This window comes from Protobothrops mucrosquamatus, unplaced genomic scaffold, assembly GCF_001527695.2.
Source record: "Protobothrops mucrosquamatus isolate PMUCROS unplaced genomic scaffold, P.Mucros_1.0 scaffold1301, whole genome shotgun sequence".
NCBI classification, from domain to species: Eukaryota; Metazoa; Chordata; class Lepidosauria; order Squamata; family Viperidae; genus Protobothrops; species Protobothrops mucrosquamatus.
In genome coordinates, this window is record NW_015387502.1 from 368,985 (window position 1) to 383,211 (window position 14,227).

The following is a 14,227-nucleotide window of genomic DNA, read 5'->3' on the forward strand; positions in this document are numbered from 1 at the left end:
AAACTTCCAGTGTTGGAGCATTCACCGCTTCTGGAGGCAGGTTGTTCCATTGGTTAATTGTTCTAACTGTCAGGAAGTTTCTCCTTAGTTCTAGGTTGCTTCTCTCCTTGATTAGTTTCCATCCGTTGCTTCTTGTCCTGCCCTCAGGCACTTTGGAGAATAGCTTGACTCCCTCTTCTTTGTGGCAGCCCCTGAGATAACGGAACACTGCTATCATGTCCCCCCTCGTCCTTCTCTTCATTAAACTAGACATACCCAATTCCAGCAACCGTTCCTCATATGTTTTAGCCTCCAGTCCCCTAATCATCTTTGTTGCTCTTCTCTGTACTCTTTCTAGAGTCTCAACATCTTTTTTACATTGCGGTGACCAAAACTGGATGCAGTATTCCAAGTGTGGCCTTACCAAGGCATTGTAAAGTGGTATTAATACTTCACATGATCTTGATTCTATCCCTTTGTTAATGCAGCCCAGCACTGAGTTGGCTTTTTTGGCAACTGCAGCACACTGCTGGCTCATATTTAAGTGATTGTCCACCAGGACTCTGAGATCCCTCTCACAGTCACTACTATTGAGCAAGGTACCCCCTATACTATACCTGTACATTTGGTTTTTCTTGCCTAGTTTGGATCTTCTATGGGCATAAGCATATACATGGAACATGTTTTGCAGATCACAATAGCATCAGTTCCTTTTTTCATGAGTGGATTAAAAAAATGAAAATGAGAATAAAATGAAAGTGAAAATAAAATAAAAATGGAGTTTAGAGGGTTTACCACAAAATTTTAAAAGGGAAAAATGTCCAGTTTAGAGATTTGATATTCTAACAGATCATTTAAAAATTTAAAAATTTGGGGAAAAATGTCTAGTTTTAAAATGTAAAGTTCTAGCAGTTTATTTAAAATGTCAAATTTTAAAATTTTCAGTGTTGAGTGGGGCTTAGATGTCAAGTTCTTTCTTGTCCTGTCCTGGAATGTTCTATAATTATCCCTTTCCTCCCTGCCTTCTTGTGAGCTTTATTTATCCCTTTCTTCTGTACCTTTATATGTTCTGTGCTTGCTATTTTTTACTCAGCTTTTATTTTTTTGCCTTGTGTTCTGTATTTTTTTTTAGCCTCTCTTCCTACTTGTTTTCATCTGCCACTACCAGCTATTCAGCTCTGCCTGCTTTTCTCAGTGCTGCGCCCCCACCTCAACTGTTGGTCTGCCATGCTGTTCTGTTGCCGTTCACAGACACCAGTCTGCACCAACAACAGACTCCGATTCTCCGTTGCTCCACCAACGCTTTCCATGCTGCCCTCTCAGGCTGTAATTCACTGTGCTACTCCTTGATGCTGGCTCTCTTCCCTGCTACACTTCTACTTCTCTTTGCTCTGCAGCCATGTGGCTCCTGTTTGCTGGTTTGCCATGCTGGTGTTCGGCTTCCTCCAGCAAACAGGACTGCCAAAATGGTGCACAGTAAGCTCGCCTCTCCTCTCCATAGCTGGCTCTCCTCTCTGCTCTGCTATTTCACTGGCTTGCCTCTTTCTCTTCTCTGCTGGCCTCTGAGCTTCCCTCAATTGGTTCTCCTCTCCACCCCACATCTGATTCTCCTCTCAGCTCTGCAGCTGGCCCCAGTCTCTCATTGCCTCGCCTCTTAGTTCTCTGCCAGTTCATTCTGCTGCCCACAGTCAGTTTGCTTCTCCACTCACCTCATTCATTTCTATGGGCCTCTGGTCACTTAGGTAGGCCTCTTGGGTGCAGCTGGGCCTCTCAGCAGGCAAGGTTCACTGTAGGCCACTGCCCTTGTTGGTGTTTTCCTCCTGATTTCTCCAATCTTTCCTCTCCTTTTCCCTTCTCCAGTCTTTTTTTTTCTTTTTCTATGACTTATCTTTCTTTCTCCACCTCTCCTCCTACTGTTTTGTCTTAGTTTAATAGCAACTTTTCTCTCCACAATATAACCATACTTCCTCTGTTGCTGCCATCTTGAAGCATATCAGGTAGATATTAGATTTTTTTCAGAATCTTCTGAATTTGACTGGGTGCTTCCACCTAGCAGAGGATGGATACCAACTATGCTTGTAAAATATATATACTTACTTGAATTAGAACAAAGTGACTCTTTTTCCAAAAGAAATAGAATACTTTCTTTAGAAACATACTGTATACACAATTTGCATATTTTAAAGCAAAATACATAGATTAAATGAATTGTCCTATAAAGGTAGTCCTCAACCTATGATCATAACTGAGCCCCAGATTTCTGTTGCTAAGCAAGACATTTGTTAAGTGAATTTTGCCTCATTTTAGGATATTTCTTGCCACAGTTGTCAAATGAATCATTGCAGTTGTTAAGTTAGTTACATGATTAAGTGAATCTGGCTTCCCCAATTGACTTTGTTTGTCAGATGTCACAAAAAGGTGATCACATGACCCCTGGGACACTGAAGCCATCATAAATATGAGTCAGTCGCCAAGCATCTGAATTTTGATCATGTGACCATAGGAATGCTACAACAGTCGTAAGTGAGAAAAACAGTCATAAGTCAGTTTTTACAGTGCTTTTGTAACTACGAATGATCACTAAATAAACTGTCGCAAGTTGAGGACACTACTTGTCGTGAGTAACTCAGATGTAAGCATGATGAATAATTTTTGAATACTAGGAGATCTTATTTAAAAGGAAAATTTTACTAGGTTAATATAAAATATTACTAAGATTAAATTATAGTTTTAACAGTAGTAAACAATAAAAATACCTTGGGAGAATTTTATAGTAGTTATTGATATTTCAAACCACAGGTACATTTTACATATACAGAAGAGAGAAAGAATGCTCAATGCAATTCACTGTAATACAATATGCATCTTAACGCCTTATTGAAAAAACATTCATATGTCAAAAGAAAACAGAGGAAAAAATAATAAAGCTTATAACAGAAGACAGAATGCTGAGCACAATAGTTGCAGTGCACCTATTTGTCCAATTGTGAAGAAGAATCTGTAATTGTTGCCTCAGCAACAGTTTAGTATTTTATAAAAATTATTTTGCTTTCATATTTTCTTCAGAAACAGGATGAAATTATTGTTACTGTGGCTAATAAAAGGACAGCATAATAAATCCCACTGATCCACTTCATGGACTTTTCTTCAATTTATGTAGAACTTAGCAAGAGAACTTTTACTGTTTTCCTTTCACCTCTTTTACTCAACTTGTAACTAAAACTGACAGCAGTGTGTATCTAAGAGAAATTATTCAAACATACTAGGAGTTTTAATTTTGTTTCCCAAAATGCATTTTCAGTTCCTATTACAAGCTTCTTCTTAAGTAAATGAGATGGGGAAAACCCAATGTAAGTACTTTCAAGACAGCCCTAACAATGATAGAGCCACAAATTGAAGTTGAAATATTCCTTCCTGTATTTGCAGAAAAGATAGAAATATTTTATTTTCTAAATTTATACAAAGTTGGACAAAACTTAGAATGGACTGTTTCCTCTGGCTAAGTTAATTAAATAATGTTAATCACTTAATTTAGAATTGGAAAATGTTGATGCTATACCTATCCGGCCCAAATATAACCCTTTGAAAATGTACTTGTAATGTATTCAGTTATGAGACAATCAGGTTTTTTTTTCTCACCATTTCCCTTGTATTCATTTCATGGATGAAAGAACACATAATAAATGATAAAATATTTCTTTAAGAGGAACACATCATGCAATTTTGGGGGGCAACAGAAGAGGAATTGCTTTTTTAGAAGTTTTTTTTTTAATTGTCTGCAATTTCCTTGTGATTTCCTAATTCCAAGTACAAAGCCTTATCTTCTTAGCTTCAGAACCAAACAAGGTTGATTAGGTGGTACTACCTGCGGAAATAATAATGAGAATTTCCATTCAAAATGAAAAATTCTATTATAATCTCTTTTTTGGCTACACATGATTAATAGATGATTCTTATTTGTGAAAAATATTAATCAGGTTCCATATCCTCTTGCAAGACATAATGCATTCAATTTACCATTGAGAAGGGAAACTTTGGTATCAGAAGGAGTGTTTTGTTATCTTTACATTTTGGCCCACCTATTTGTACCAGTTCTTTGTCTTTCTCTCTTAGAGGAAGAATTTGCTTTGAGCAAGAGCCATTTTGTCCATCTGAAGCTGAATTAAATTCTAGGGATTAATCAAAATGCCAAATCCATGACTATTTTTGTATAAAGCAAAATGTGCATGTGTGTGTGTGTGTGTGTGTTTGGTAGATTGTAGGTTGGTATATAGATGCCATTTCTTTATTTATTGTGTATAGTTAAAACATGGAAATCAAAGAAAGGAACTTGAAACAATGAATAGAATAGAATAGAATAGAATAGAATTAGAATAGAATAGAATAGAATAGAAAACCCTTCTATACTAAGCAGAGAGACCATTGTAAAAATATTTAGGATGGTATAAGAATATTCCATCAAAGTTTCTTAGAACTGTTTTTGTATATGTAAACTAAGCACTTTTACATCACATCCTCCATACTTTTTACTGGATCCAATTAAAGTAGAGAGTGAGTTGATAGTCCATAATTGGCCAGATCAGAAGGTAGAATGTGATCTAATACAGATATCTACAATTCACAATCAAATTTTAGAAGGGTAACTGAATGGGAAATGTAGAATGTAGCCTGAATAATTTCAGATGAAGTTATATTTATATAGATGGTGATCTGCATTATAGCAAGTCTGATATCTTTGCTTGAAACAATTTGTTGTAGGAATATAGTTGTAGCTTTTATAGTTGGTAAATTATACTTGCAGATCTAATTATTGACATTGGAAACATGTTCTGTTTCAGTAGCCATTAATACAAATTACTGCTGTTTCAAAATAAAGGCTTGATATTTATAATGATTTGCCTTAACAGCCCTCAGTAATTAAAATGAAACTCCATGGGGTGGACCAGTTTTCCTATGGCAAGGAAATGAGTGTATTGCATGTATAGAGATGATAGAGAAAAATTCCATTATATTCTCAAAACCTTTAATGTTCTTTATTTCAAAATTGTTAGTTTTTACAGAGATACCCAACACTGTAATTACAACTTTCAAGATTTGACATTTTTAGCCTTTTTTTTTAAAAAAAAAAGATTTCTATGTTCATAGGTAGCTGATGTAAGCGATCATGATACTGAATGAGTTTATCTTTGAAAACTTACTTGAAGCTTCATTTAGTACAGAATGCAATTACTGGATACTTATCAGTAGTTATTGTTGGGAGCATATTATATCTGTTCTCTGAGCAGTGCATTAACTGTCTGTTAGCTTCTAAGTAAAATTTAAGGTTCTAATGTTAATGCTTTATGGCTTAGTGCCAAGCTATCTAGAGAGCTGCATCTCCCACTGGCCCACCTGTTTCAATCATGTTAGGAGAAACGACAGACAGTTCTCCACTTTCAAGAGGTCATGGAGAGTTAACATTCAGAAGTAATATTTTTCAGTGGCAGTTGTGACCCTTTGGAATGGCCTCTTGCATGAGGAGGTAGATATGCCACCTTCTGGAATACATTAGAAACTGGGCTCTTTTAGAGAGCTTTTAAATCATGATACCTCTTTGATAGTATGTGTTTTACGGTTATTTATAAACATATTTTTAATTTGGTTTATGTGGGCAATTGAGAATCTGTTAGATTGTAATAGGATAATAAGAAAGAAAGAGAATTTTGAGGAAACATACCACCTAACATCATGAAATAGCTCCTTTTCATACTAGCATCCCAAATCAGATTCAAGTTGCCAAGTCATGAAGTTTGTTCAGCGATAATACAATTCATAGTTCATCCCTTTATGTAGGAAAAGGGATGACAAATCCTGGAGTGGAGTGAAAGGGGGAAACAGCCTAGAATCCCTACATACCCATAAAAAAACTAAGTCCAATTCCTCTTGAGTGTTGTTGACCCTTATCTAACTCTAAGCAGGTGCATAGGCTTTTAGCAATAAATCAGTTTAATTGAACCTTCACATGTAGATCTGGTCTTTCGCACCTGACACTTTACCCATTTTCTGGATGCCTGTGTCCATGCCCATTATTGAAATCTGCATTTGTGAGCTATTATTGAAAATCCCTGGAAGTTGCCTTTCTTTCTTTCTTTCTTTCTTTCTTTCTTTCTTTCTTTCTTTCTTTCTTTCTTTCTTTCTTTCTTTCTTTCTTTCTTTCTTTCTTTCTTTCTCTTTCTTTCTTTCTTTCTTTCTTTCTTTCTTTCTCTTAAAGTATTGCTTTCATATGTTAAGCAAATATACTATTTGTTTTGCAAGTATTGTAAACTCTATCCAGAGCATATATTTTTGGCAATTATTCTAATCTAAACAGACTATGCTGTATTAATCAGAACCTTGAAATTCAAAATATCATCAAGTAAAGACTATAAGGAAATTGACTTTAGCTCTTGTAATATATTTGAATATGTAAGTTGATTGTTTTTAATATTACTTTTTGTATACTTTTAGGGATCCAAACCAGCCTGTTCCTCAAGATACAAAATTCATCCATACAAAGCCTAATCGCTTTGAAGAAGTTGCCTGGTCTAAATACAACCCAAAAGACCAACTTTATTTGCACATTGGTTTGAAACCCAGAGTTCGAGATCACTACCGAGCAACAAAAGTTGCTTTCTGGTTAGAACTTGTACCACACTTGCACAATTTGAATGAAATATTTCAGTATGTTTCCACTACAACTAAGGTGCCACCGCCTGATATGACATCGTTCCCTTATGTTACCCGACGTTCTCCTGGAAAGTTTACCACCAAACGCCCATTAATGACATCAAGCAACAATCCAAAGCATTCAAAAGACACCCAGAAAACCTCTCCAGAGGATACAAGTGTCCTGATAGAAAACAAGAGAGATTATTCTACAGAACTAAGTGTTACTATTGCAGTAGGAGCATCATTATTATTCCTCAACATTTTGGCATTTGCAGCCTTGTACTATAAGAAAGACAAGCGACGTCATGAGACACACAGACGCCCCAGTCCCCAAAGGAACACAACCAATGATATTGCCCATATACAGAATGAAGAAATTATGTCACTGCAGATGAAACAGCTTGAGCATGATCATGACTGTGAGTCACTACAAGCTCATGATACCCTGAGACTCACCTGTCCACCTGATTACACCCTGACTCTTAGAAGATCTCCAGATGATATTCCACTCATGACACCCAACACCATAACCATGATTCCAAATACATTAACAGGAATGCAACCTTTGCATACTTTCAACACTTTCAGTGGAGGACAGAACAGTACTAATTTGCCTCATGGACATTCCACCACTAGAGTATAGCTCTGTCATTCACCCAGAAGATTAACCATAAGAAAAAGGGGAAAAATTCATATTCTCCATCAAGCAATTTGTGAAAATGAAAAGTTAAAAGGTGAAAGAGCAGAACTGTCATAATTTTCTTCAGATCCTTTCCAAAGGAACACTTATATCAAGAAAGATCACCCTCCTAAACCCTGTGAAATGTGAAATGTGTACATTGCTATTAGAATTCCGCTTTAATATCTCAACCACTTTGATTGAAAATAAGAGTTGAGGCCTGAAGAAAGTCTCCTAGAAAAGGATATATATTGAGTGTAACAAACCGAAACAGAACTTTTCAAACACAGAGCCAGTGACTGTATAGGTTTCTTCTTCTTCTTTTCTTTGAATAAATAAAATTTAAAAAAAGATGTTCTATATGTGCCATATCATGAATGGCCCTTGTTATACAAAAATATCATCATGGGCTTTTACCCATCCTAAGAAGCTGTAATCCAGAATGGGGAAATAAGATTTTATTATTATTAAAAAATAGGACTGACTATGCAGTAAATATGTATAGTTCTGTGCAAGAGAAGACTTGCCAGCCTGAACTATATTTAAGGAACTTTGTAAAACAAAAAATGTACATAGCTGTGAGTTTTAAAAAAGAAGCTTTTATTGATGTTTTCAGTTTGAAAAAAGCTTTTAGAAAAATTGTGCTTTCAGTTGTGATGTCTGTGTATAAGCATTAATCATACCATCTATGTTTCCTCCCAGACCTAAATGAGGGTGTTCTTAATTACTACTGATGATCCAAACAGGAAAGATTTTTCCTAATGTTTCATTTCTGGGAAAACATGTTGTATCATACAAAGCACACAGATGACTGTGTGGCCTACTAGATTTTCCTTTACAGGTCAAATAGATGTATGTTAAGGCATCTGAAGATAGGAAGCAGGATTTTATTTTTCCTCCCTTAAAAGAAAAAAGGTTCTCCCCCCCCCCCATCCTACCATTTTCTTTCCTCTCTGTGTTAGCCTCTATTATATTGCAACACAGGGACAAATTGGAAGAATTTCAACAAGCTTGTTCAGTTGATCTAGGAATCCTGTTCTTGGTATCCTATGTGCCATGAACCTTTGCTTCTTTCAGACAGCCTACTTTCTAAAGCAATTTTTTAAAAAAAGATTCTGCCTGCCCTAGCAGATGGCAGAAAAGGTTATGCAAAGAAGGGAAATTGATATAGCTACTGTATGTTGAACAGGGAGACTACACAAGTTAGACAAAGGGCGATATTATTTTCCCATTCATTAAGAAGGGAGTTCTTGCTGGATCAGTAGCTAAAACGTTTGACTCATTTTAATCAAGCTTAAGTTTGATATCAAGGAAAACAAGTGTATATGGGTGAGTTGCCTTAAAGAAGTTGAATCATTTAATAATTCATCATTATTAATTCTATAAGAAAATATTATTCACATCATCTACAAACACAGGGAAGTGTGATGTGAAATGCAGCTGTTCCAACAATATGTCAACATCTCTGTATAGAGTTGAAAAACAATTCTAAAGAAAATCAACAAAATAAATCAGACATTATAAAAATAGAAATTGTTATTAATGAGTAACAAATGGTTTATAAAGGTGGAAACCAAAGATATTTGAACAGAGTTGTTCTGCACAAGATCACATCTTTCCTGGGGTGTACATTCTATTTTGTTCTCTTTTATTGTGGAAGGCACAATACTGCTATGCTATCATCTTTGTAATAATAAATATATGGTATATGTGATATGTTGTCACATAATGTAACACAGGATGCCTTCTGCTTTAAAATAGATAGTTTGAGCTATTCTAACTTATAGTTATCTTGATGTTTTGCTGGGTATGGAGTATAGAATATATGTACAGCTTCATGCTGTTTCTGAGAGAGAAAACAACTTCCTAGAGTAGAAAACAACAGCTGGAGACCTAATAAAATTGTTAACATAATCCTCCATCTTAGAAAATGAAATTAGTACATACTTTCCTTTTCCTTCCAGGTAAAATTTTAACAGTTCCAATTTTTACCCAATAGTCAAAGGAACTCAATTATTTTAATGTAATTCTAATGTATTTATTTTGTTAGTTTTATATTTCACTTTTCCTCTAGGAGCTCGTGGCATACATAACATTGCCTCCTCCAGTTTTTCCCCATGAAAACAACCCTGTGAAATTGATTGGTCTTAAAAGTAGGTATTGGCATAAAGTTACCTAGTGAGCTTTCCTAGCTAAAGGTGGACTATAAGTTGGGCCTTCTCAATCCTTGCCCAGTATCTTAACCACTTTGTAACACTGGCTATCTAAAGCTGGATCTTTGCCATCATGACTAAAACATAACATTTTCTTCATGACTCAGTGGGGAATAATAAGGAAAATGAGGGCATCTTATTCAGATGAATATGTTTGTTATGTGAATTATGGTATTTGTTTAGTACTTCCAGTTGTTTTCTGCTAGCAATATGTACAATACTGCGTCAGGCTTGTGACATTTGGGTAAAACCATTTCTGTGAGTGAATGATTTTAGCTTTTAAAAATCAATGAAGATGTTGTCACTTTAATAATTTAATACATTAGGACAGATGTATGATTTATAAATGGAAATTTTTAGTCTCTTCAAAGAATTGTATAATAACAACAAAGGATACTTTAAAGAAAAGAAAAAAAAATCCCAGACTTTTCTTCTTGACCTTAAGAGGCATGCAGGGTTTCTTTTGTTATTATTTCTTCATTTTTTTGGTTTTTGGTTTTTGGCTTAAGTAAGGACAGAAATATATATGGCTGGACACATATGTATAAACTTTTCAGCAGCATTTTTAATAATAAAATATCACAGTATTTTCTAATGCTTTGTGCAAAGAATTACGTGTTTATCATTTTTTTAAAGCCATAATTTTGAAAATCTCTGTGTGAGCGTGCACATGTATGTGAGCATATGCATGCGATATGTAGTCCATAATGAGCCTTGTCAATACTTTAAAGGGTTGAAATGATAAAGATAAATACTAAAGCCAAAGATATAGATAAATAATGTAATCTACTGTATCTTGCTAAGAGTTTGCAGAAAACTTTATGGAATGCCAGTTACTGACATTCAAACCACTGAACACAACAAATACTATCTATAATTACTCATGAATTTTATTATTTTCCTTAGTTACAGTCTGTAATGTGAAAAGGGATATTAAATATTTGTTAACCAGAATGTTAGCCCTCACCAGGTTAAGGTAGCAATGACCTTACAATTAAGCATAATTATTAATTCAAATGAAAACTTCTTGAATCTCTTGAACCAATAACTTTCTTAGTCTTGTTTCTGATATTTAATTGCCAGGATATAATATGCAACTTTATATAAATATATGAAAACCATATACCAGCTGGTTTCTTTCTACTCCATTATCAGTTCCATGATTTCAACACTCTTCACCAATCCTACCGAAAAACCTCAAAGATCACATGTAAAGAATGTGTTCTAGTGTAGAGGTATAATAAGATCCTATAGAAGAACTATCCTGTCTTTCTAAAAGCCATGAGACTTCATATAACAAACTAATTTCAGACAGAGTTCCATAGTTCATAAATTGATCATTTGCTGCATATATAACTATGTCTACAAAATTGGATATTCAATAAGTACTATAATGTATGGAAAAATGATACTAAATATTATTTCTTAGAAAAGCATATAGGAAATATAAAATATGGCTGAAACTTTCTTTCCTTTTGAGAGCACAACTGGACCTAAATGAAGCAATCAGAAAACTATTTCATTGAATTATGAATTATTAATTTAATAATGATTAACTGTAAAAACTTATTTTGGAAATTCTGATTTTTTTCTATGGATTGTGTGTGTGTGTGTGTGTGTGTTTGCTGTGTATGTCTGTAATCTTCAGAGGTAAATCTCTGGGTCAGAGGTACACATATTACATACTGTATTTTGTTCCTGTGCAACTCACAACATAGTATGTGTGAATGTGTGGCTTGTCCGCATGTTTAGGAAAGTACTTTCATTCTCAATATTCATTTTCAGGCTGATTAATTAACAAGTTATGAGGCATTTTTTTAAAAAAAATACACATCTAATCAAATGTACGAGTAGTGATAATTTTACACCAATTTATTTCTTACCCAAATTTTACAGTGGGGCACACTATAAAAACAACCCAAAATTTCATTTACTGGATGTGTATTTGCTGAGATAAACCTTTGAATTGTCCTTTACAGAAAATCAAACATATGTATGTATGTATGTATGTATGTATGTATGTATATATACAAGTTATAAAGCTAAAAATTCGACTCTTGGGTAAATCCATGATAAAACCAATAAATATCGATCACCAAGAGGAAAGTAACAAATAGTAAAAAATTTAATGAGCCAAGCTTTCGTTGGGCCCACCCAACATCATCAGGGCTTTAAAAGTAGTCACTGGGAAAGAGCTTTTATAAGATGTTAACAGCCTGCATCCGGCTTCTGGAACGTGTCACCGGACCCAGCTGCTCGTGTTGTATCCTAGATGCATTACTTACATCAACGCATGATGTTTTTCCATACCTCCTCCGTATTTTACCGTAAGTGTTCTCCTCGTTAACTTCAGGGGTGGAGTGAATTCTGTGTGTGGCACTATGCTCTGGGGGGGCGCAGTTCTTCTTTGATCTCACTGTTAAATTCCTCCGTCCCTTACAAACGTGATCCAAGTGTGCCGTCTCCTCCTTGCCCCCATCCCCAGACGCCACTCCCATCTGATAAGGGGAGCAACTCCCAAGATCTCTGCTCATACCTTTGTCTCCTCTCACAGATACCATAATGATCCCTTCCTCCCCCCGACCACGGGAGCCATCCTCATTCATAGACTGGGAATCCCTTTCCCTCTTCTGACGGGCTCGGGTCATCACAGTGTGTTTACCCAATTTACTACCCGAGGCGATTTTTAAGGAGGTCTGTGGAAGTTGCTGTCGGCCCCTCACGGGGCCAGGGGATATAGCTGATGGGGGGGTATCCAAGCCCATGCCAATCCGGTCGTGTAATAAAGTGGTAGCCACGTTTCTCTCTCGATCTGGGTACAGTCCATGCATCAACCCTCTCCGGCGACTGGGGAGGCCGGTTTGTGTGCCAAGTTCTTAACGTTTGTTGTGCCAGGCACATATCTACATGCCGGTTGATGGAGTCCTTCCCAGAGAACCATGCCTCTTTCAATAGTCGGCCCCCTTTGGTGGTATCACTCGCTAAGACCTGAGCTTGGTCAAAATTAAAACGGTGGCCATTCTCAGCCATATGAGACCAGATCTGTGAATGTTGCTCACCCCTCTTAACTGCCAACTCGTGTTCGTGCAGGCGAGTCTTCAACCTCTTAGATGTTTCGCCCACGTAATTAAGTGGGCAGTCCATGCACCTGATTTTATATACCACCGCTGATCTTTCTGTGGTGGGGAGTTGGTCTTTGGGGCGTATGATCCTTGATCGCAAAGTCTGGTCAGGTCTATGAGCCACCTTGATGTTGTAGGGGGCCAACAATCTAGCCGTGGCCTCGGAGACATTACTGATATATGGTAAGGTGATGCGTGTGGTCCGCCCTTGAGGTTCCTCCTCATGGCCACGCCGGGGTCCAGACGTCTTGCTGTAGCGTCTCACAAAGCCTAACGGATATCCATTCAACCGAAAGACCCGGTACAAATGCTTCCTCTCTTCTATTCCAGATTTCACCGTGCTGCAGTGTGACTGTATACGCCCAAACAGCGTTTTGATGCAACCAATCTTATGGGCTACCGGGTGGTTAGTTATAGTGAAGGATTCGATCCGTGTGGGTGGGCTTACGATATACCTTTGTGCTCACCGAACCATCTGGTAAGCGCTGGAGTAATACATCCAGGAAGGCTATCGAGCCCCGGGTCTCCTCCTCCACTGTAAACTTAATGTCTGGATAGACTGAATTCAGTATTCCCATAAAGTTGGTTTTATCACTTTGTTTAATGACGACAAACGTGTCGTCCACGTACCGTGCCCAAAACTTGGGACAGTACTAGGACATAGCCTCATGTTCCAACCGTTGGAGAACCGCCTCTGCTATCACACTGGATATAGGGGAGCCCATGGGGGTGCCTTTTATCTGTTCATATACGACACCCTGGAAGGTGAAGTACGTGGTCAGACAAAATTCCACGAGTTTTAACAAGTCCTCCACACGCAGGGAGTCCCGGCACTGTGCGTCCTCTCGTACCTTAAACTGTTATTTAAGGACCGCCATCGCAAGATCCCGAGGGATGGAGGTGAAGAGCGAGGTGACGTCAAACGATACCATCACCTCGTCTTCCTGCACCCTCAGGTTCCGGATTTTGTCCAAGAACTCCTCTGCCGATTTAATAGTGGTGGGGCTGTCTTCCACCAGGTAGGAAATGCGTTCACTCAGCCACTTCGCCAATCCCAAAATGTGCGTCCCCCTAAAGGAGACAATAGGGCGAAGTGGCATGCCCTCCTTATGGATTTTAGGGAGTCCATAAAACCTGGGGAGGGCTGAATCCTTAGGCCGCATTCTCCTCAGGGTGTTCTCATCTACTCTTTTGGCACGCTTAAAGCTGTTCAATGACTTGTTGATCTTATTTACCATAGATACCATGGGATCCTTATCAATTACTCTATAAGCCGTTGTATCCTCAAGGAGTTCTAATGCCTTGGCCACATAACACACCCTATCCATTACCACTGTGGCCCTGCCTTTGTCTGCTGGTAATATGGTTTTAGGTTTTAGGTTTTATTAAATTTATACCCCGCCCTTCTCCTGGCGGACTCAGGGCGGCTTACAGCAAGTTAAAAAACAGACAAACCATACAAAATACTAAGTTTAAAATACAATTAAAATGAAATATTGATTTTTTGCCGTTTCTTTTTAAAATTATGTTAAAAACCAAATTAAAAT

The 14,227-nt window shown here is 37.1% G+C and overlaps 1 protein-coding gene across 1 annotated transcript in view; it reads left to right on the top strand.

Annotated features, from left to right (window-relative positions):
- The window catches only part of LOC107292234 (neuroligin-4, X-linked), a 36,479-nt gene extending 28,589 nt beyond the window's left edge, over window positions 1-7,890 (top strand). Inside the window, exon 5 of the mRNA XM_015821308.1 lies at window positions 6,466-7,890. Coding sequence (XP_015676794.1) covers window positions 6,466-7,309 — 844 coding nt within the window. The 3' untranslated portion in view covers window positions 7,310-7,890. The remainder of the gene's footprint in view (window positions 1-6,465) is intronic.
- The last annotated feature ends 6,337 nt before the right edge of the window (window positions 7,891-14,227 follow it).